Source organism: Symphodus melops (genome assembly GCF_947650265.1).
Source record: "Symphodus melops genome assembly, chromosome: 7".
NCBI classification, from domain to species: domain Eukaryota; kingdom Metazoa; phylum Chordata; class Actinopteri; order Labriformes; family Labridae; genus Symphodus; species Symphodus melops.
The window spans coordinates 8,965,458-8,989,183 of record NC_136697.1 but is presented as its reverse complement, the minus strand read 5'-3'; the positions used below and the strand labels follow the sequence as shown (position 1 = coordinate 8,989,183).

General features: G+C 41.9%; 1 protein-coding gene across 6 annotated transcripts in view; it reads left to right on the top strand.

Moving 5' to 3' along the window:
• carmil3 (capping protein regulator and myosin 1 linker 3) overlaps window positions 1–23,726 on the top strand; it is a 96,576-nt gene that overhangs the window by 6,411 nt on the left and 66,439 nt on the right. For all 6 annotated transcript variants that reach the window (XM_079349438.1, XM_079349437.1, XM_079349436.1 and 3 more), the window contains 6 exons: window positions 12,420–12,470; window positions 14,195–14,254; window positions 14,342–14,463; window positions 18,818–18,912; window positions 19,338–19,408; window positions 19,563–19,636. In XM_079349438.1, the coding sequence (XP_079205564.1) occupies window positions 12,420–12,470; window positions 14,195–14,254; window positions 14,342–14,463; window positions 18,818–18,912; window positions 19,338–19,408; window positions 19,563–19,636 (473 nt within the window). The remainder of the gene's footprint in view (window positions 1–12,419; window positions 12,471–14,194; window positions 14,255–14,341; window positions 14,464–18,817; window positions 18,913–19,337; window positions 19,409–19,562; window positions 19,637–23,726) is intronic.

Genomic DNA, 23,726 nt, shown 5'->3' with positions numbered 1-23,726 from the left:
TGTGTGTGTGTGTGTGTGTGTGTGTGTGTGTGTGTGTGTGTGTGTGTGTGTGTGTGTGTGTGTGTGTGTGTGTGTGTGTGTGTGTGTGTGTGTGTGTGTGTGTGTGTGTGTGTAAGCCTAACATCGTGTCCATTCTGAGGCATCCCTTATTGTTTTCTTTTCTTTGAAGGAGGCTGTGTGTGTGTGTGCGCGTGCGTGTGTGTGTGTGCGTGTGTGCCAGAGGGTGTGTGGGCAGTCTGTGATGACTTAAAGGAGAGTGTGCGAGCCAAGGCCACCTCTGTTATTGAGAAATCTTCAAGTCAGCCACATAAATGACTGATCAGTTTCTCACTTCTCGGTGTGAGCTCATTTCCGCCCCTGAGGAGCACAGAAAGGACACGCTGATAAGCCAATCAAAACTATTAATCAGGACTTGTTTTGCTTTTTCTGTCTCTGCTATTATTCCTCCTCCCCGCCCTCGCCTCCATCCATCTCCATCATAACCACCCCCTCTATTTTTGTCATCTGGTCTCTTTGTTTCCTCCCTCCCTCCCTCCCTCCTTATCTGTCCATCTCAATTATCCTCCACCCCATCATCGCCCTCCTTCCCTTCCTTTCAGCGCCACCACACCGCTCGCCTCTCACTTTGTCTCCCTTTGACTCTGCCCTTCCCTATGCCTCCATCTTTACTCCAACCTGTAAAAGGGTATTGAGCTCTTCTTTCCATCACAAGCAATTCAATTAGGTCTCTTGCCTTATGAGAGCTTTTTTTTTTTTTTTTTTAAACTATCCAAATGGGCCTTGGCTGCTGCTACCGCTGCTACATTGCTGCTGTTGCTGCTGCTCCAAATTCTTCCAAGGGAAGACAGGGGGAGATGGATGTTAGCATTCATTCTAGCTCGTTGTCAAGGTCTCCCCCTCTAAAAGGCAATCTTTTCACTCTAATGGATAAATTTGTTTGGATGTAGGAAGGGTGAACAGATGAGGGAGTTTGTAAATAGACTGTTTGTTTCAGTCTCTAGGTATTGTGAACACGATATTCATTCATGCTTGAAAATGTCTTACATGGCACTTAGAGGAAGTGGAATATTTTAGGGTTGCTTACTAATACGGAGGTGGAATTTTGTTTTTGAGATCCTTCTCCTGCGTCTGAAGGTTTGTGTGAGGCCTTTCTGCACCTTTGTCCTCCCTTTCATGTGGATCCACATGTCACGGCTCTCATCGACTCAGCAGGTACCAACTGAATGGGATCAAAGGCTCCTGTTGGTTTGTTTTATCACCTTTAAAGAAGTTTTTTTTTTCTCATGTTGCATTTCATTTCAGTTTTGGTTTACTCTATGACATTCTTTGTTCTACATCTTGCTCCTTCTCCCCCCCCCTTTTCCCTGAGGAGGCTGCTGGTATCCAGCTGTCTGTGTGTGTTGACTGCACCAGCCATCACGCTGTGACACGCACACACACACAGAGCGTTGTATCCCCCCTAACCCCCCATATCTCAGACAGACACAGGGAGGGCCCAGCATGACATCCAAACGGCACCCTGGGCAATGCATTGGGGAGCATCACCATGCGCCTTTCCATGAAGGCAGACATGCACAAACACACATACATGACCACAGACGCACAAAAGCATGCGTAGAGCTTGACAGTGGCAGGAGGCATCCACACAAACACACACACGGCTCGGTGCATCAGAAGTTTCCCCCTCTTCACACTCTTCCGGCCATTATTAGATCAGCCTATTTGAAGATTAGACACAAGTAGGAAAACAAAGCATCTTCAAAGGCTGAGAAGGATGGAGATAGGAGGGGGGAGGAGTGCGTGGCTGGGCGTGATGGAAGACGAGGCGAGGGCACCCCACAAGAGGAAAGCGAATTGAGGAAGGAGTGAGGAGAGGGAGGGGGGATGGGGGTGGGGTGGTGGGGGGGGGGGGGGGGATCTCTGCTGTGTTGTGATGCCCCAGTTGCCGATTTGGTTCTTCCGCTACTTATTTATCGTGATCAGCCGCTCCGCTTTCTCCTCGTCGGACTCCGCGGTTCCCTCGCTCCCACCTAATAATGTGCCTATTACTGGCTGAGATTGCCACAGTTTGACAGTCCAGAGCGCACTCGGGTGCGTCAGACACTTACTTCCACTTAGATCTCAAGATTACACGGGAGTCCCACTCGTGAGACTCGAGTCGGACGCAGATTTGAGGTTGAGTTAGCGGTGCAGAGATAAAAGATCAGAGTGTGGTTGCTCGGTGGGTGGGTCTGTTTCAGGATTTCGCTTCAGGGCGGCAATGAAGAAAGTTATGTTCAGAAATTCATTTTAAGTTGCTTACAGTCTTGACATAAATCATTAAAGTCACTTATGGACAAACCTATTTATTTACTTTACTGTTTCCTACTTCATTGGTACCAGACAGAAGTCAAATCATTTTTTAATCAATTTTGATTTTGAAGATCAACTGAATGTTTGTTTATGAGCCATTTTTTTTATTGTACATTCACACATGCAAGGAATGTCTTGGTGCAGTGGTGCAAAGGAAGGTAAAGGAAGTAAAGGAAACACTTAAATGATAAAAATAAAAAAAGCATATATAGAAGTCCAATTTAAAAGTGTAATAATATTAGACACAAAATGTATAAAAACGTTAAAGGAGCTATGCAGTTGAGAGTGAAACACGCCTTACAGTTTATATTCAGCTGCGAGAGCTCGTCCTGTAGCAGAGTGGGATGGTCGGATGGTTAACGTGACAAAGCCTACATACAAACTTTATCACAATATTCCAGATCAAAATACCCTCAAAGCCGTCAACACCATCTGCTCACTGTGCAGGTAGTAGAGCTTTATGGCAGTGTGGCAGCCGGAGCCACAGCCAACTTTGAGTTCTGTCGAAGTATATAGGGCATTTTTTTTTTTTAGCATTGTACATGCTGAATGTGGCAGATTAGCCACAAACAAACGTGACAGCTAAATGCAGCCCTGCAAACAAAAGGGTTTAAACGATGTACTAGAGCTAGAAGCAGTTGTTTGAATGAATGTTTAGGTATTAGCGTCATACATTATCCACTTACCAGACTGTCTTGACTCCCATTGGCCGCTGCTCCTGTCTTCTCTGTGCATTGTTCTGCACAAGGAGGCTCCTGTGTTACTTTTTTATGGTCTTTGGAGGTTTTCATCAAATAGTGTCGGGATAGCTTTTAAAATGTTGCAGTTGTTTGTTGATAATGTTGCCTATTGTTCATGCATGTAACAGCTATCTGGGCGTTTTGGGACAGATATAGTTCATCATTAGGCCTGGGAATCTGTGGGTGTCTCACAATTCGATTTGATTTCGATTGTTGGGGTAACATTTATTTTTGAATTAGTACATAGTTCAGGATCTATCTGTGAGACTGGCTGAATTTCTTGTTGCTCTATTTGCCATTCTACTGAGTTAAAGAGCAGGGAGTTTCTGTTTTTTTTTTTTTTTTTTTTTTTCTAAAATCGATTTTTGGAAATAATCAATAGATTTTATCTTTATCTCTATCTCTTTATCTTAGAAGAGAAGAATCTCAACTTTTACGTGACTCTTTTTTTTTTACCACCTCTATTCATCGTCATTTTCTCACTACTTCTGTCCATGTGTGTCCTCAGTCCAACCTGGTTTGTCCTTGTTTTATTTTATGTGTTTCTGCTTCTGCTGTGTGTTTTCTTTTCATTTAAACACTTCATTTTTCCCCCGTTTCTCTGTTTGTTTTACTCCTCGGGGCATTTTGTCCTTGTTTGAATGATTTGGTGTTTTCAATCTTTTTGTTCGGTATCTTTTAATTGTTAAATGTTCTCTCTCTCTCTTTGGAATTGTTAAATTGCTTCTGTTATTAAGGGCTCTTTCTGATGTTAACAACATCACTGCTTAACTGATTTTGATCCAGACCCTTAGGTATTTTAGACGTTGTTAGTCCAAGCCTTCACAGTTTAAGTAAGACCACTGACGTTGAAGTGGCTCTGTGATTTGACACATCAAGTTGAGTTACTCATCATGAGTAGAACTGTTCCTCCTGTGAAACACTTTCATCGAGTCTATGCAGGAAGCTCCTTAAACCTTAAAATATCCCCGATGACGTAATCCTTGGTGTATAACTGGACTTTGAAGACGCAGAACATTTCAATAGAAAGCCTGCTGGACAAATACAGGCTCACATATTGAAAAAGGAAACGGGCACAAGCCTCCTGGATGGAAAAGGCCTGGATTCAGTGTTGGATGTAGTGGCCCGTTTATTCCTCTGAAAGCTGCTTAGAGTGGCATAAATCCAAAACAGATGGACTAAATTACCTGGATCTTCCAGATATCTTCATCAGTGTGTGGTCCATAAAGCCAGCACACAACAGTTTCCTTTAACCCTTCAGACAACTCCAAAAATAACTAAATGTGGCTTCTATTTATTTTTATTTTTTTTACAATGTTCTGACTTTTTGGTTAAAGAAACACAACCTAAATGTGTTATGTAGAATTATTACACAGAAAAACAAAGAAAGGACTACACCTATGTTATATCTATGATTTTGTTGAGTACATACAATACCTCAAATATTTCCAACAGTTATTAAGCCAGAGATATCAGTAATTCTATGGTTGGTCTTTCATATCTTTCGTGGCAGCCTCCATGACAGAAACAACATGTTTTTGTTGCCGTGGAAACGTCAAACGTTGCGCCATAGACATAAGGAAGCGGGAACATCTACTGAAAGCTGCCGTACTGTTGCTGTATGGGTCATGTAAATACTTGGATACACTGTCGTTAAACACTGTATTCTCCCCTCAGGTCACACTCCCATGTTTTCCCACCAACCTTGATGTCATCTTTTGTTATTACTTGGATTTGAAGCCACCTGGAGTCTGACTATATACGTTTAACTGTCCTAACCTGTAAAAATGCATTAAAATGATCCATTCAATGAGAGAAATCGTTCTCAAAGTTTAACAAAGGCAGAACTTACAATTAGTGTAAAATCCAGAATATAAGTCGTGCCTGTGTGTAAGACGCAGCTAACTTTGTGCTGAAACAAAAGGTGTTAAAAGTGCGTCTTATGCACCAGATGTTTCAGCTACCTTTAAAAGTTTCCCCGTAGGGATCTCACTGTTCAACTCCACACATTTTTTACTGCAGATCGTGCTTTCATCTGTTTTCATTCACTTGACAAACCTTGCAGCCTCTCCACAGTAACTTCAGCTTCCTTTTAAAAACCAAAGCTTGTTTGTAATCTAAACTGGACATGATGCAACGTCAGTGTAAGGCAGTAAAAAAAGCAAGATAATTCATCATACATAAAACACTTTTTCAAAACTTATCTCCAGAGCTTGAACGTACACCCTTAAATTATATCATTACATCCCTATTGGATTCAACACGTCATATACGTATAAAAAGTGTGCATCTCTACTTTGGCTCTACGGGTGTCGGTGTGCGTGATAAATAATGTGTTCCACTGATTGATGGTGTGCAAGATCTTATGATGAGTTAGATCTCACACATACGTCTGAAACGTAAGATGTGAGAGTTACTCGTCATGAATTCATGGCTGTTTTTTTTTTTTAAATATTTTTTTCCAAAAAGCACAAAGAGCCAAAATACTAACGGCCTCTTGCAGAGTTGACGTCTTCTAAGCTTCTCGCAAAGTCAGTCACAGTCTAAAGTGTCAACATTAAATGAAACCAGAAGGAAGGGATTGAGGGAAGGAGGATGTTTTTACTCTCACAGTCCCAGTTTATATTCCAATATGTTGTTTTTTTTAAAGTCACCATTGTGCCGGTTTGAGACAGCGGAGCCTGCAGGACATGAATAAATGATCAGAAAGCTAAAATCCAGCAGTTTATTTGTTACTCCTTTTGAACTGCTTGATTTTTAAGCTACCAAGATGTGGCTTTGTGGTAAAAACAAAGTAAGATGCATAACACACTTGCTGAATTACATAATGAAATTGTGTCTTTGGGAAAACTGGGCCTCGCTTTTAGTTCTGATGATACTCTGTTGCAGGGAGACTCCAGCTGTGCGTTGGACTGTGATGAAAAGCTGAATACAAAAGCAGCAAAGCAGAGACGGATCGCGCTAGCAGCAAAATCTGCAATTCTTCCAGCCTCTCGACAACACTTCCATTTTTTGGGGGGGGGTAATACGCTTGCGTGATGGCGAACATTACCACTGCATCATCCACTTTTTCCCTTTCATGGGTTTTCGCTGTGAGAGGCTCAGCTCAGAGCTTTTGATTATCATAACACATGTTGGTAGCCTATGGCGGAGAGGCTCTGAAGTGTGACTGCTGACCTTCCCTCTACCCCCATGAGTAGAGTGAAGTGTGTGTGTGTGTGTGTGTGTGTGTGTACACATTTCAGGGCTAAGAGGCAACTCAAAGTATCTCCGCCTCTGTTTTATCTCTCCATCCTATTCCATTTCCCTCTCTCCCTTTGCTCCCTCGCTCTCATTGTCCTCATCCTCGTGCATCAACCCGTCTCCTCTCTCCCCTCATCCATTTGGCCTCTCCCACACTCCTTTCTTGTCATCCCTCCTCTGTCGCATTTGCACACTTTTTTTTTACATTTTGTTTTCTCCTTCTGCTGTTTCCTCTGAGCCCTTTCATGCAGTCTCAACCACTGTTCCAACACCGTTTCTCCCCTTACGTCCTCCATCCCTTTTCTGTCTTTTGTCTCGAGAACCGGACACGCTCATGATCCATCAGGGCGCTTCACCTGCCACCTCTTCGATTTTAAGATGTTTTGGATTCAGTTTTCATGAGAGAATCTGGCACAAGATGCGTTTTTGTGCCCTCCATTTTTCCCACCATCTCTCGCTCGCTCTCTCTCTCTCTCTCTCTCTCTCTCTCTCTCTCTCTCTCTCGCTCTCTCTCTCTCTCTCCCTTTCAGCCACTCCAAAGACCACTTATAGAGCAGGACCTGGGGCATCTGTGCTTTCAAACCCCAGTCTGTCACTCATACACACACACACACTCACAAACACACACATGCACATAAACTGACAGATTGACTGATGGCAGGGTTGTGTTCTTGTGATGCTGGGTTAACTTCAGTGATGGTGGCTGAATCTGTGTGTGTGACATCTAGAGAGAGAGAGAGAGAGAGAGAGGGAGAGGGACAGTCGAGTGTAGTCCAAAGCCAGCTTAGCAAACAATAGTGCATTCAATTATCAGACAGGGATGTGTGTGTGTGTGTGTGTGTGTGTGTGTGTGTGTGTGTGTGTGTGTGTGTGTGTGTGTGTGTGTGTGTGTGTGTGTGTGTGTGTGTGTGTGTGTGTGTGTGTGTGTGTGTGTGTGTGTGTGTGTGTGTGTGTGTGTGTGTGTGTGTGTGTGTGTGTGTGTGTGTGTGTGTGTGTGTGTGTGTGTGTGTGTGTGTGTGTGTGTGTGTGTGTGCGCGCGCGTTTGCGCGTTTTAAAATGCCCTTGTGGTTGAGCCAGAAATACCGTAGGCGGTCAAATCTGGCTCTGATCCTTGGCTTGTACCCTCTGAGGCAGTGCTGCAACACACACAAACACACACACACACACAACCCATAGACACACTTTGATTTGCACCATCTCGTTTGAAGTGCGAGACCCAGCGCCTGGCAGCTTATGATTAATATAAGCCCCCGCCCTCTGCCCCTTTCAGCCGCGTCTGCATGCAAACACACACATCGACAAAGAGATACATTAGGTTTTTTTTCCATGCAAATACTGTACTGTACACACACTTCCTCTGTGTGACACACACTCCCGCTCTGCCTTCAGGGGCTAAACAGCTGGTTGGCTCTTTGAACTAGAGATTCTGACAGTGTGCAGCCACAGCAAGGGCACCTCTGTATACAGACATCCCATCATCTTCCTCCTAGTCCTTTCCTCTCCTCCCTCACTCATCACTTTGTCTGCTCGTCACCTGTCGTGTCCTCGGCTGACCAGGTCAAAACATTTGACCCGTCATGTCTCTGAGGATTTCCAGGGTGGAAATGGAATCTTTGTGGGGCTTTGCAGATTTTTGATTGATCTTCTAAAAGACAAAGTTCCCAGAATTCCACATAAGGAGAAGGGAAAAAAAAACTAGGTTATAGTAATGGGCTTTGGCCTAAGCTCAGGATTTTATGCCAATTAAAATAAAGTGCTGGATAATTTATCAATTTGGCCTCTGACGGAAATAATTTTGTCTGCATAAGAAAAACCTCATTCATTTTTCCATAGATAGTTCATGTACCGGGATTGTCCAGGGGGGGCAAACAAGCCAAATAGTCCTTTTCTTTGAGCTGTACAGCTCCATCCAAGTGATTTAAAAAATACTAGTACACAACAGCAGAAAATGTATGATAAGATGTACATGTTTCACTCTAAATAACACAATAACAAATAAAAGTACTTCCTATTGGTTGCACCTACAGTGAGGTACAAACTAAAAGGCAGGGTTGGTAATTTTCTCCAGATACACTTTAAGATTTTGCTTGAAATTGTCTTTCGGTCTTTACTGAAATGAATATTTCATGTGCTCTGTCAATTGTATCAGCTGTAAGCCTGTAAAACTTTCTGTACCAATCTGATGAACCAATCAAGTCTCCCTGCTCGTGCTTCTTGTGTGCCCTAGCCCACACTCAGCATGTCAACGTTTATACTGCGAGTTGACTTAGTGCTAAATGAGGCGCTCGTGCGTGTAAGTCAGGGAGCACAGAGGGAAGATGGTGGGTGTAGACGGAGCACTGAATGAATGCTACTTTCAAAATCATGCTAGTTTTCAAAAATGACCAAGCCTGCCTTTTAACTTGTATCTGGGAAACAGCACTAGTTTCCTGCGTTTCCATTCAGTAATGGATGAAATATCATACTCACCATTCTGAGCTGTGTTCAAGAGAACGAGCTGGTTTTGAAGTCCATTTCTGTTTCATTTTAAACCAAATAAGTTGTGTCAGTCATTCAGAGCTGAAGAAATGCCCTTCTTGACAGCTCACAGTCGCCCTTTAAGCGTCTGAGATAATGCAAGTCAACATGACTATTTTCTAACTAACAGAAAAAGTTAATACTCAGCTCTGTGATAGGATTGATTATAATATGGGTCTGATTTGCTTAAAAAAGAATCATTAGATTCTATAGTATTAATTAGTGTCTTGAGTCATTCCTTATATTCATTTCTTACCAAATACAAGTTTTTTTTCCAAGATAGACATTGAAGACTACATCAGTTTTTGACTGTCTGATGTGCTTCAGGAACAGTGAAAGACCCACCGCCTGCTAGACTTTTACATTTCACAACTTTAAAGAATGGTATTTAAATCCTCAAAAACCCCTTCTTGGCTGAGTTCATATTCTGGCTTACCACCAGTTTGATTTGGCCAACGTCAGTCCTCCATTTGCGCTCGTTCAGGCTCGGTAATGGCATGAAACATGACGCACACTCACTGCACTTAGTTTATCTAATCTGTGCATAAAAAGGCATTTTGTAGCAAGTGCAACATGAGCTGTTATTTGGCCAGTATAGACGGCTGTGTTGATCTTCAATAGCAATACATCTGCTCCATTTAGACGTGTGAAACTAAGGACTGAAATCATTTAGACATAACTTTAAAATCAAAGATAAAAAAGAGCCTCTGCTTTTTGAATAATGACTGGTTGCAAGGTGGTCGTATTGAGACATGTGTAAGTGTGCATGGAGACGTCACTGTAATGACACACGCTCAAACCTCATATCCAAATGTCATTTATATTGAATAGATAAATTCACTTCTTTTGTCCCACTTTGCTGCACCTGCCCTATCTGAGTAGTTAAAATGTAACAGTGTTGATTGTCTCTAAAATGTAGTGGTCCAACAGATCACAGTTGATCTGATGTTGATTTTACACCATCTTACTCGTTCTAGAAACTGTTGGAACCCCTCCCCCTTGTCTGCGTTTCTTTTTTAGTTCCTAGAGACTGGTACAGTAATGAGTCCTAAAACCAGGAAGTGAGTTGGCATTTTAGCGCCATGGGTTCCTCACTCTAAAAGTCAATGGGAATTTTGAATGGGTTTGTGGTTCGACGCCTGAAATAAGGTCTGTGGTTAACACAAGCTGAAGAGATGTTGACGTATTTTTAAATGAGATAAACTACGTTAGCTAAGACCCCCACTTGTGAATTTTAAAGTTTTTACGCAAACTTTGAACGGCGGTTGCTAACAAGTAGCTAACTGAGACGAGCTGCGCATCAGAAACATGTGTTTGACACAGAGCTTATTTTCTGCAGTGATCCAAAATCCAATGCAAAAATCCCATCGGTGAATTTTTGTAAGAACCACCAGTGCCATTTCTTTCGGGTTGGCCTACAAAAATACGACATCACTATACCAGTCTAGAGCCCCATTAAGTGGAACCTTTTTAGCTTCAGGGTAGGTACCACAACGTCGGGAATGCAGACAGAAGATGAAGTCCCCATGGTGTATGTTCTCAGGGAACTCTCTTGTGGGTAGTTCCACTTCAAAAAGTCCCAAAAACAGTTTGGACCAAGAAAAAAACCCGCATGGTATCAACTTAGCTTGAGGCTGTTAGCTTGTCCATAGGATGACGGAAAGTTAGGTCGAAACAACTTTTGATGTTTCGATGTTCCTCCAGTAACACATGGGTGACCTTACATGCACATTTTGCTGTGGAGCAGGAAAGTTGTATTATAAACTTCATTTTTGAAGCTTATCTAAAAAAAAAAAATGCTGATCTGTGACAAAAATCGGCGATCCTGTCTGACCCATGACAATTGTTTTCTTTTGCACCACTGCTAATAATAGTTAACAAGGCTATAAATGATTTCAAGAGAGGAGGAACATATGCAAGAGGTCTAGTTAAGCATCAGATGATCAAACTAGCCCCTGTCAGAGAACCTGCATTATTGATGCATCTGTTGCCATGATGACACCTTCTGTCAGCTTATTGAAGGGAGGAGATGTTTCTGACTTTCATTTTTCTCACAATATAAATTTCTCACTCAACTCTTTTTTCTTGTTCTCCTTTTCCTCTTCCAGTGTGCCTCAAGGTCCCATCACACATCCCCCGCTCCTTTCTAGATTTATATAACAGAGTTTTCAAACTTGTCAAAGAGCTGTGATTGGACTAACAATCCTCTGCCAAGGCCCTTCCACCAGCTTAGTGCAACGTTTTCTTTTCTTTCCCTTGGTGGTGGTGGTGGTATCATTCTGTCTCCTCGTTTTTAGTCTCTTGTTTTCATTCCTCTCCCTCTCCCCTGTCGTGTCTCTGCGGGAGTCTGTTATGGATGTCTGTATAGTTAAGGCACAGGGCTGATCTGTGAGGCCAGCTTTGCCAGGAGTTGTGGTATCTGAAGACTTCATTATCAGGAGGGAAATCTGGTGTCTCTGTCCTTCCAATCGCCTCCGCTATCACTCCCTCTTCCCCTCTCTCTCTCTCTCTCTCTCTCTCTCTCTCTCTCTTTCTCTCTTTGAACGTTTCATTTTCTTTCTTCCTCTTGACGCCACTCAGCGGGGCGCCATTAGCCATTCAGCACAGGGAGGCCTTGAGGAATCGAAAGCGACAGAGCAGAAAAAGAATAGAAAAAACTGAAACGTGGAAAGGAGACAGGGGAATTGAGAGAAAGCAGGGGGGTAGGGAGGCAGGGCGAGGGCAGGAGGAGATGGAGAGAGGTGTTAAGGCGGGAGCAAAACCAGACAGGGCACCCTGGCACACACCCTGTGTATGTGTGTGTGTGTGTGTGTGAGGGGGGGATTAGGGATTAAGCAAGAAGACAGGGAAAATGAACAGATTTCCATGGAGATGAAGAGAGAAATCAGAGGAATGACAGGATGCAAGGGTTGGAACTATGAGACAGGATGAGATTGGAGTTTGAAAGCTGGCTGAAAAAGTGCATAAGAAAAGTGTGGCCCAGACTTAGAGGAAGAGGTGGGGAGGGATAGAGATGCACAATGCACAATGCATGCACAAGGTATGCTAATGATAGACATTTGAATTATGAATGAGATTAATTACATAGACACGTATGAATTTATTCACATTTTTTCCTCCTCTAACTTCAGCCCAGACACTTTTAAATGGTAATTCCTTTCTTTTGGCATGTGCACACCGTTTTTATTTTTTATTTTTTTTGCTCTCTCTTCATGTCTTCTTTGTCCTCATCCTCCCTGTTATCTCTCCATTAGTTTCCTCTCTGACACAATGAAGCATCTGTTGAATAAGTGCTACTTAGTTCCATCAACACGCTTTAGCCCAATGAAACGGACTGTCATCCGACTCCCAATCTCACCATCATATTTCTTACACACGCGCTCACAGGCGCTATCGTCATTAGCTCGCTAATGTCTGGAGTGCTTAGCATGACTTACGAGCCGCAAGGATGAGCCGCAGAGATGATTTGCTCTTTTTATGGGGTGTTTGTGCTGTGCTATTTTTTGCTGCGATTAGCATTTTGCATTTCCTGCTTTGTGACAAAAAATGAATGTGTTCTCCCCTCAGGTCCTGGCAACATGGAGGCTGTATCTCTTTGCTGTCAAAGTGCCCACCAAGGTAAATGTTCCCCCACGCTCTCAGTGGAATTTTTACGGCTTTCACTCGCCAGCTTTGATCTCTTGGTAAATCACAAGAGATGTGACAAAGAAAGTAGACTTTCAGAGCAGGAGTGAAGACATGACAATGATGACTGTGGCGATGTTGTAGAGTGATAAGAGTGATGACAACGATTACAATGGAGACGACGAGGTGGCAGAGGGAATTAAGTTGGTGAAGCAATAGTTTGACTTTTTGGGAAATGCACTTCTTGTCCTTATTCTTTCCTGACACGAGTTTAACGCAACAATAAAGACCACTCTGATTCAAACAATTCCCCCGCCAGGATGAATAAATGAATTTCCCAAACTGTCTAACTATTAAGGCTGTCCAACTGTTTTAAAAGACAGTCTTTGTTATTTAATGATCGTGTTGAAGCTTTCAAACATCTGCAGATCTACCGTATTATAGATCTATTATTAAACCAAAGCTACCTAAATTGTGCGTTTGCAATGTTTTTGCACAATTCAGACAGCATGCCAACATATTTACCCACTCTTTTACTTTATTTAACTTTTATTTATCTAGGAAAAGTCCCATTGACGTTAAGAACCTCTTTTTTAAGGGAGTCCTGCAAAAGTTACACTCGCAACATACAGACAGCCATTAAAATATTAGGTTCCTGGAGTTACATTTTATTGCTTTGGTATTGCAATTAAGGTTTTGCTATAATTTATTCTTGCTGTTATCATGTTTAAGTTTAAAATTCTGGAATAGTAAACACCCTACTATCTTTGTCTTTCAAGATAAGCTTTTTGCAAAGAGTAACTTTCATTATTGTATTTTCTGCCATCTCACTTGAATCGGTCTGAAACTGGAACAATTCTCCCGCTGGGGAAAAAGCACAACCAATAAATTAGTCATGCAGGTTCTAGTTCAACAGATCAAATGTTTTATTTCTTTATTAAAGTGCTAAAGTGTTGTTTCTTTTTGATATCTGAGTTATTCATTGTGATACAGTTCCAAGAAACAGCAACAACAGTTTAAATATTAGACAGCTTTTAAAAACAGCTTTTATTATATTGTAGCCATAAAGGCAACTGAATTCACCATCTACCAAATCATGGTGAGCAGAAAGTTTGACGAGAACTTTGAGAATGATTTTCTTTTATAGACTTAGCATTAGCTTCTCTCTGTCAGCTAAAGTTATGCGGGTCCATGAGACCCATTTAGCATTAACGTGGCTAACATTAGCTAACATCAGGTTTCAGCTTGTCCAGATTTTGACCAACCAAGGGAGGGTTCAAGTTTTTTTTAATGTTGGCTACCCAATATATACATTTTAAAAAAATATATATAACAGCTTTATAGCTCCCATTGTTTGCTTACCTTATCTATCGATACCTGGATGGGAAGTAAGCAAGCAAATAGTTGACAATGAAACCGGTTCTGCGCTAATCCAAACTGTTGGGAATAATCATAATGAAGAAAACGGTTTCTCAGTACTCAGTGTTTGATGTTTACAACACACAGGGTAATAACTTATCCGTTTGCTTTCTCTATCTTCAAATATTTGTAACTTTCTGACAACGCAAGTGACTTTGGCCCAATCTGACTTCTTTTAAAGTGATATTTCTGCTTTTTCAACTCTGTGCTGTGACTTCATTGTGATCTTCACACAAAACGGAACAGTAGCCTAAAGTTGATGCAAAATATAAATGCATCAGTGTTACTCTGTTTTTTAGGTGGAGGTCACCTTTAACTTCTTGGAAATCCGAGCAATGAACACCTATCAAGAATACCAGGTGACATGCAGCATTTAAACTCTTTACCTTTAGATTTCACAGCTGGATTACACACCACTAATGACAAACTGACATATCTATTTACAGGTTGTCATTGATACAGACAAGACTACCTATTCCCTGAGATTGCAGACCCAGGACCAGCTGGATCATGTGGTCAGCCACATCAACTACGCCCTCTCCCGAGTCTTCAACAACTCCATTTATGCGTAAGCATCTCCCAGCAGCCTCCCCTCGAGCAGAGAAACCAGTCTTTTGTTTTAGTTGTTGTGTGTTCTGAGGAGTAACGACGAGTTGGCCGACGTTAACAGCACTCGACAGTGCGTTGGCAAGTTGGCAGCTTCACTTTGGGGCAGCTTTCCTCCTCAGCGGCCAAAAGAATTCTCGTATTGCTGTAGTAGTTTGCATCCAACCCATTTCTGTGTCACGGTAGACTTTAACACCCTGCAATCACCAGGATTAAATCAGCCATCTGACACTGAGTAGGCTGTTACCTGAAGGCACTGTGTTGCCTCTTCTTTGCTTTTAAAGCAGCTTACTTAGTATAAGCATTGAGTAGCAGAACACACATTCACTTATGGAGCAATAGACTCCGGCCTTCAGTCAAAAAGCTGTTCTTCATGCAGTAGTACGTCGTTTTGCATTTTCTGATGAGGACACAAGCGAACGAAAAGCCTGATAAAAGTTTAAGTCAAGCCCTGCACATGTTTGTCCCACGGTCATGTGAATGTATGGGTGAGCAGACAGGCCAACAGAGTGTATCCTCCCCTCTCTCGGGTCTCATCTTCAGCTTGTAAGAGCAGTGGGATTGTCCGTGCTCCGACAATTGACCTACACAAGGCTATCACCACACTCCATCATCTTTCCGAATGGCTCTTTTCCATTAGGGCCACAGCAGATGATTGCTTGCAGTGAGAACATTAAAAGAGAATAAAGACTGTGTGTATATGTGTGTGTGTGTTTGCTGGAGGTGGGGTGTGTAGATAGAGGACCATTGTTGCGGGTTTATTGTGCAGCCTTGTAACTGATTGGTGCCGCTGTATCAAAGTACGTAATGCAGATAGTATCAGGACAGCGTTCACATACACAGGCTCCACAGGCGGATGGTGATTGTAGAGATAAGGTGGGGATTAAGGTCATGGATGTGGTTAGGTGTTATGTATGATTTCTTGACAAATGAGATTAAGGATAGAGTGTGTGTGTGTGTGTGTGGAATGAAACAGTATAGTGGTGTAATCCTGTCATAAAGCCAAAGCAGGTACGGCCCAGTATTATGTAGAAAAACAGTATTTACTTTATGATCCCAGTCTGCACTTTTTTGTGCTTACTGGACTGTTTGAGTCAAAAAGATATTTGAAAGAGAGCAACCTTTAAGCCTGGGGATATGTATCTTTTCACATAATACGAGCAGCAGCTTCAGACATTATCACAGGGCTACAATTTACCATTTTATCTTATTTTTAATGTCCAAGTGAATAGCGTAACCCTGACTGTTTTAGACCTGACCGATTAATCAACCAGCTGATAATACCGCCGATATTAGAATATAACGTGGCTATCGGTATCCTCTAATTTTATTGCAGGTATGTGCTGATATTTCTGGATTTATTCACCAGTCAAATAACATTTCTGTTAGACTAGCAGTTCTATCTCTGGCTGTCACCAGCAGAGGGTGTTGTATGGATTAAAACATTATCACTCTTCATGGTGTCAAGTGGTGACATGCACCATCTTGTCTTACATTATACATCATTACCACAAGCGCACAATAACTGCATTGGAGGGATAAACATAATGAATGAGTTTATCTGTGTACATCTATCCTTAGAGAGCTATGACAGATCTTGGGTGGCATATTGATTTTTTTCAATTCTTTTCACCAATATCAGCTGTAAAAAATCCCTTATGGGTCGTACAGTTCAGCACGTGTTATGTGACCCATGATAACTATAATATGATAATACAGTGATTCTGGCATAAATTATATCATGTCATCATATTCTCTGCAATTTGGGGTCAGTCTTCACGTTGCTCTCATTTACGTCGAAGTGCCGTCGTGAGGAAGTAGACACGACACGGTGGTGAGTCAGTTTGGCAGCTCAGGAAATCAGCTCAGAACACTGATTGTTGTTTTTTTTAAGTTCACATAGCAACATTTTGCAGCAGCGATTTGATTATTGTACCACATGAGTATCAATGTTTTATTCCACACTCGGCAGTAACGAATAGAAAAAATAGTAAGCCGGAAACTAGCGCCCTGCCAACGCAGATAAGATATTGTTAATATATTGAAAAAAATGTTATGTAGCTGTGCTTTATTTATTAGACAGAGGCTAAATCTGGTTCTGAATCTTGTTGAGTCAAATAACCTTCTGGTAGCCTTATTCATTAAGCTGTCTAAAAATATATATCAATTTCTAACCATGACCTGCAGGAGGAGTCTTTGCAGGGAATGGGAGGGTTGCACTCGGTCTTCTATCATTATTCTGTCTCTTGGGCTCTGAGCTCCACTTAATGCAGCTGGGAGTTCAGCGCCTTGCTAAAGGGCGCTTCAGAGTCAGGAGCCAGGAAGGAGAAAGTTAATATTTACCATCTTTATTTCCCCCCAGTTGTAATAGGGATCGGAGTTATTCTAATCAAACACTGCTTTAATCTGAAATCAAATAAAGTGCCCATCCTGCAAATACAGATATTGAAGATGATTCATTTTCAGTCAAGCCAGCAGAGTGGCTCTGGGGCTTTCACTGTCAGTCTGTCGGTTGTGTCCTCCACTTTGGTGATCTGGTGACTTTGTTCTGTAAGTGCACTGGTTTTCAAAGTCTGACACTGTGGGCCACCCCCCCCCTTGGGTTAAATCGAGACAGCTGGGCTGCTTGTGCTGGGTGGTGCTGCTGATTATGAGTTAACATCACATTCCCAAATTCCCCTATAAACCCTCTCCCCTTCTCTCTTGCAATGCTTACTGTGTTTTCCTGTGTGGTGTTGATTATCAGAATGAACTATCTATTAACAGTACTGCTGCAAAAGCTGACCATATTTCTAAGTTGGCCATATCAGCAAGAAAAACTGTGACTACCTGCTGTTTTCGAAACGTCGGCACTAAAATATCTATTCCACTATAAACAGGACATCTAGCTCTCTGCTTTCAACCAAGCAGGGACATTTGGAATAAAGATTTCTGTTTTCAAAAGAAGGAAATCTGATCACATTGTTGATCTTTTTAGCTTTTCAAATATAGTCCATTGTTTTGTTAAAAGAATAAATGCTAGTTTAACAACCATTCTGCCCATCTCATCTGTTTCAGCTGTACTTGTGTATAAAAGGGAATGCAGTATACCAATTTGCTAAAATCAGACTTTGAAAATGGTTTTCCATTAGGGATGTGCATGATTAGTTTGACTAAATGATGAATCTCTGTCATTCTCTCTAGTTGGCACCAGAAATATTAGTTTATTTAACTAATTAAACCATTCATTATGCTAACAATGCCAAAGCTGTAATGCAGCCACTCCCCACTAGTAGGAGCTGTAACTCTGATTAATGCTCTCTATACTAAGATGGCATCTTGTAGGGGTCTATGAGGTGAAACGTGCAAGCAACCACTCAGAAAGAGCGAAGTGTATGTACTTTCATCTAAGGCATGTTGGTAGGTGCTAGCAATGCTTATATTAGCCAAACTCGCCAAACCATCCTCACATCGTTTCCCTGCTAGTAATGTACGTATAGCTAAATGCCACTCATTACAGCAGCATGCAAAGTAAGTCATAACTTCATAACTGAAGAATGTGATAAAACGTTTCTAAGAATGTTGAAACAGGTTAAATGGTGGTGCTGGAAAAAGATTACTGTTAGCCATGTTAGTTAATTGGAAGTCATTTTGTATGTTTTTCGTAATTTTCGACGAGTCTCACTTAAAATTACCGTTTACCCCACAGGAAAAAAGTTGCAAGGAATATCCCTACTGAGCATTCTACCTGATCAGCAGCATGTCAGTGTCCACATTAAAAGACTTTATGATCCAGTAGATGTCGCCCTTGAGCACCAGCATGAAACGAAAAAACAAACTGCTGTTTGGTGAAACCTCTGCTATTCTTTAAGCCTCCTCTTCTCCTCAAGTAGCACCCCCCAAACCCCTCTCCACTCGCGCTCGCATGAGAATGCACCATGATTAAGCAGCATTCAAAATGAGGTGGACAGATTTGTCCTTTGCTCGAGCTGCAATGGCCGGGAACCGGCGTTGTTGTGCTAGCAGGCTAATGTTAGCACTCTCTGGTTAACTCATAGCTTCATGTTGCACATAAATTGACGCTGAATCACCGTGATCTAAAGACATGACCTCCAAATAAGCAGTGAGTGGGCTTTTCTTCCTTTCTCTAGTCCTTGACTTGAACAGCTTTATACACAAGGCCGTCCCGTCCATATAAACATGATGTAAACATGGCTCTGACAACAGTACAGCTGGTGGGACTCGCGCTTCTCACTCATTGTAGACAGTCATGACTCAGAGAGACATTGAAAAAGCCTAAAGGAGCTGACTGTTGAACCTCCTCTCTTCCCTTTCAGTCCTCCTATTTGTCGAGCCGAGGGAGACCTGACTGATGGAAGTCACAACTTTTCACCCAACTCTGAATCCTCAGTAGATCCACAGAAAACATGCGGTAAGTCTGCTATGTCTCTTCCCGTCATCCTACCAAACAGACATTTTTACAGTTGAGTCAGAGTCTGTTACACTGTCTCACTCACTGACTCACACCAAGTCATTTTGGAGACTAATCTTTAAGTGGGTCAGAAGACCAAAGTTGCTGGATTCACTCTCTCTCTACTGATAATCCCATTAATCTACAAGAAGAGCTGTTTCATGGTGCAATACTTTCATCTCACCTCAATATTTACAGCCAATCTCTCTCTCTCTCTTTCTGCTGACGATCTGTTACTCAATTCTTCACTGACTTTTTCTTCCATCGCTCACCCTTTCTCCACATTCCTTCGAACGTCGTCTCCTCTGCTTCGTTCCTTCTTCCTTGTTATTTCTGATCTGTTAGGGTCTGGATTGATTTGTTGTCTTCTCCTCTCTGTCTTTCAGGCGGTTTTTCTGAGACCTATGCAGCTCTTTGTGACTACAATGGAATTGGCTGCAAAGAAGAAGTGCAGTGGGTGAGGAACAATGTGCAGGCTGTACAAAAACACTCGTGTTTGTTTTCTTTTTCTTGTGTATACTCCTGCCTTTTGTCCTCTTTTTTTTTTGTCTGTTCTTATTTACCGTTACTCTCTGCTTTTTTTTCTCTCTCTCCCTGTTTTTTCTGCTCAGGATGTTGACACAATCTACCACTCTCAGGACAACCGAGAGTTCAATCTGCTGGATTTCAGCCATCTGGACAGCAGGTGACACAGTTACTGACATCTTAACCACACCCAGGCTGATTACAGCACACCAGCATACACTGATTGGAGAAACACAATTAACTTGGACCAGACTTAGACTGCAGCAGTATTTAATGTAGTCAGAGTGTGGGTGTGCGTCGTCCCTGCGCTCAAGCTCATTGGTTTGCAATGAAAACGTTATATAAATGAGTGTAAAGTGCCGACTTTGAGCACCAAGTAAAGGGTTTTTAAAACTGCATCAGGGAGCATTAAAGGAACAGAAAGCAAATCAACAAGTTATAATAAACGGGTTATGTTAAATGTTCTTGGTTTTGTTCTGGTTGTTACCCACAGATGAATCCAAACACTCTGCATTCTCCTGTGAGATGTCTTTACCAGAGCTGTACTGTAGCCACCTTTTAAAATCTTTTCTGTTTCAGGGGATTTTATTAAACTCCAGGCCCATCCTGAGACAGTGAAACACCTACTCAGCTGCATTGCCTCATTACGTTTATGTAGGCAATCTGTTTCAAGTGAAAACAGCACACAGCCTCTGACAGGCCGACCAGAAATTCGACCACAATTTGTTTCCAAACCACTGACACAAAATCCAATGCATGGACACATTTCTTTTAGATTGCAGGTTAGTGCAGATAAACTCCACCCCTTCAGCAGATGGATGTGAACCATTTTCTAACTAATGTTGGCCTGTTTTTTTTTTTTTTTTTTTTTTCATGCAATAGCCTTTCAGTGAATGAGACCCCCTTTTCATGGACAGACTTTTGATGAAACCCATGTTGGGTTGCAGGTTCTTGAATAAAGGTGCTCTGATGTGCTTTTAGAGAAACACAGTGTCCTTCTGATGCAAGGTCATATCCAGGGAAACAATCACTGTCACACTTTATTACATGGTCATATTAAAAACCTGATTCTGATTGGCTAATTACCCATAGCAACAGTGTGCTATTCCTCGGAAGCAGGCAATTGTTGTGAAGAGCAAACCGTTGCTCTGAAGAGCAGGCTGTTAGGGACGAGGCTCGAAATCACAGACTCTGAAGGAGTAACTGCAATCATATCAGTCCGGAGACAAAAAGGCTGGTTAGTTTGAAGTTGTTTGGGTTAACTATAGGGGAGAAAAACAACAGGGATAAGAGGACCGGAGACAACAAAAAACAGCCTTAAATAGATCACACATCTGCGTGAGTCACAAGGCTGTGCACAGGGCACCCATCCATCCGCACACAGCTAGTTTAGCTCATTTTAAGAAGGCTGCAGAGCTAACTGTCGCTATGGACGCAGCTGCAAACTGTTTCAACATTACAACTAACTGTTTGTTCAGCAGAAGATATTCATTATTTTTATATCAACATAATGATTTCGTAACCTTCATTTTGTAGCAAATGTTTTTTGTTTTTTTTTGTCATGTAAAAAGCAGCCTGATGAGTGAGCAGGTCGTCACAGTGAGATGTTCAAAAAATGAAACAGGCTGTGAGTGAGATTTCATAGTAGGCTTAAACGTTGGTCAAAGTGTGCATGTGTTAAATTAGCAGCTCAGATTGACAGGTTTTATAAGCAGCGTCTCTGTGTGATGGTGTATGCGACTTTTCACTTGCAGCGTTCCCACAGAATTTCTCATTGCGGCTTGCAGGGCTCGAGTGTTGCACGAGTTGTGTCACAGTCATCCTTACCCCGGAGGTATTGAATGTACAATGTGCCTAAAGACTCAGCTTCTGTGTGTTAACGTAATTCAGACCTGGAGCATTACTCTGCTCTCGTGGCACAGTTCTGTTTGTAACAATGCCATCATGCCGGCATAGCGAGGAGAAAGCAGATTATAACAAATATATACAACAAGTATGTAGAACATATGGTGTGACTTCATCATGATGACTGCGACGTGATTGTGTTACATGAATTTATGCAGTGTTGTTTACTCGGAGAGCTCAGTTTCTGTGTGCATTTTCAAAAGTTATATAATGCCATGGGACATGCTGCTAAAAATCTATTTGCCATTTTAAACAATAAAGACAGCTCTCAACCAGCGCTGAATCATAACTGAGGATGAAATGTAACTCTCAAACCTCACAGTTGTTTTATTTTAAATCTACTGTGCTTGACTACAGACGCACAACAAATAATCGTCACAGAACTTTCTGACTACTCTCTGGTTTTCCTTTTTCCTTCTACATCGTGACGTTTTGGAAACATGTTTCCCAGGATGTACAATGCGTCTTGTCATCTGCCAGTCCTCGTCTGATCTGACATTAGAGTCGCTGTCAGTCTAACTAGACCCTCCCTGGGCAAAATGTTGAGGGTATTATTCTTTCATTCTCTGTGGCTCACTTGATGTCCTGCGTCTGTGTTCAGTTGTGTTCGAGGTTTTGTAAGATCAGGGAGAAGGAAGCGGAGTGATGTGCATGTCAGGGAAGAATCAGGAGCTCGGAAACATCTGAAAGAAGCCATATGTCTTCTCCCTGCACCTCCCTGCTGGTTTCTTTTTTAAAGTCCCACTCATCGTCTCCCTGATATATTGAGGAAGAGTGTACATGTCGCTCGAGTGCTGCCGATCATAAAAGATTTGACAGCTGACATGCAAATGAAGAATTGGACCCAGCTAACTTTGTCTTTTCTTTGAGGAATGTTTTGTCCTCAGAGAAACCCCGAGGCCTACAATTATTCTCTCTCGTAGAAACAACAATTCCGACCGGAGACGATACATTCACGCTTAAAAATGCACGTCTCATCATTGCAGCGAAGCCGTGCTATGCTGGTAAATCAAAAAGCCATTCATAGAAGCATGATTGCAGCAGCAACTCATGAATATATTAATGTCTTCTCATATCGAGAGCCAAAGTCCCGGCACCGCTGTTGTTTTCTCTCAAATGTTTTATATAGTGTGTGATAAGGAAAGAGATTCTGCAGGGGAAGCTGCCTCTCTACGCTGTTTTTAACATCTTCCTTTAACTTATGGGTCCTTTGAGCCCACAGTCCAGTGCTAAAGACTCTCCCTGCTTTTCACAAGAGACAATGAAAAAGACTTCACACAAATGATGTTGAAAAGTTGCAAATTACTTCAAGTTTTCATTTGATGTGAAGTACACTCCACAAGTATGCTGCCCTCTGAGTCTAAACCAATGGTTTAAAGGGGTCTAGCCTCAGGACCCTCCACCAACTCTTCAACGAGAAATAGTGACCCAAGTTTCTGGAAATGTTCAACCACTCAGATGTATTGAACGAAAAATGTTATAGTTTACACCTCAGATGGAACAAAATGTGACAATAGAAAGAGACCAACATGGATTAGTTGTTCATCAAAGACTTTTTGCAACTTTTTTTTTTTCCAGGCACAAATTAGCAGCCTACTATAAATAGCTCGATAACCCACTTTCAGTTCCCAACCCACCACTGCTCTAAAGTCCTTCCAGAGAGGGGGAGTGGTCAGACACAGCCTCATTTACATTTAAAGCTACAGACACAGAAGCAGCCTGTTCTGATCAGGGCTGAAATAGAGGGGTTTAATAGGTGTGATCAAATACAGGATCAGAGAGGATTTACAACAAGTTCCCAGACATGGTTTAGTGAGCTCTGAGCCAACTCCACATTTGCACTCCAGTGAAGTAGCTGGCGTCTTCTGAGCAACATGGTAGATCCAATCTAAAAATCTTTTGCTGGACATTGAATGTTCAGTCATTAATTATCAAGAATAACAAAACAAAAACAATACTAAGCTTGTTACAGGACGTGATAGCATTATCTGTGGATAATAATCAACAGCTGCTGGTGTTGAGTCTTGACCCAAATGTCTAAATTTATTGCGTGCTGTTGATGATGCATTTTCAGTGGCAGCGTCAGTGGAAGAAAACAATGCATTTACATAATCATGAAGCTCAAGCTTACATTACAGAGTCATAATTAAGCACTTGCAGTCACATCTTTGAGGAAAAATGGTACCATCTGAGCTTTTTATTATCGCACGTTTGCTCAATGCTAACAATGCTGTGGAAGGCAGAGCATTATCACTATTTGGTGAATTACTGAAAAGAATAAGAGGGCTGTCCGCTCTGAGACTGAGTCAGATTACACAGACATATTGTGCAGGGCTGCACTGATG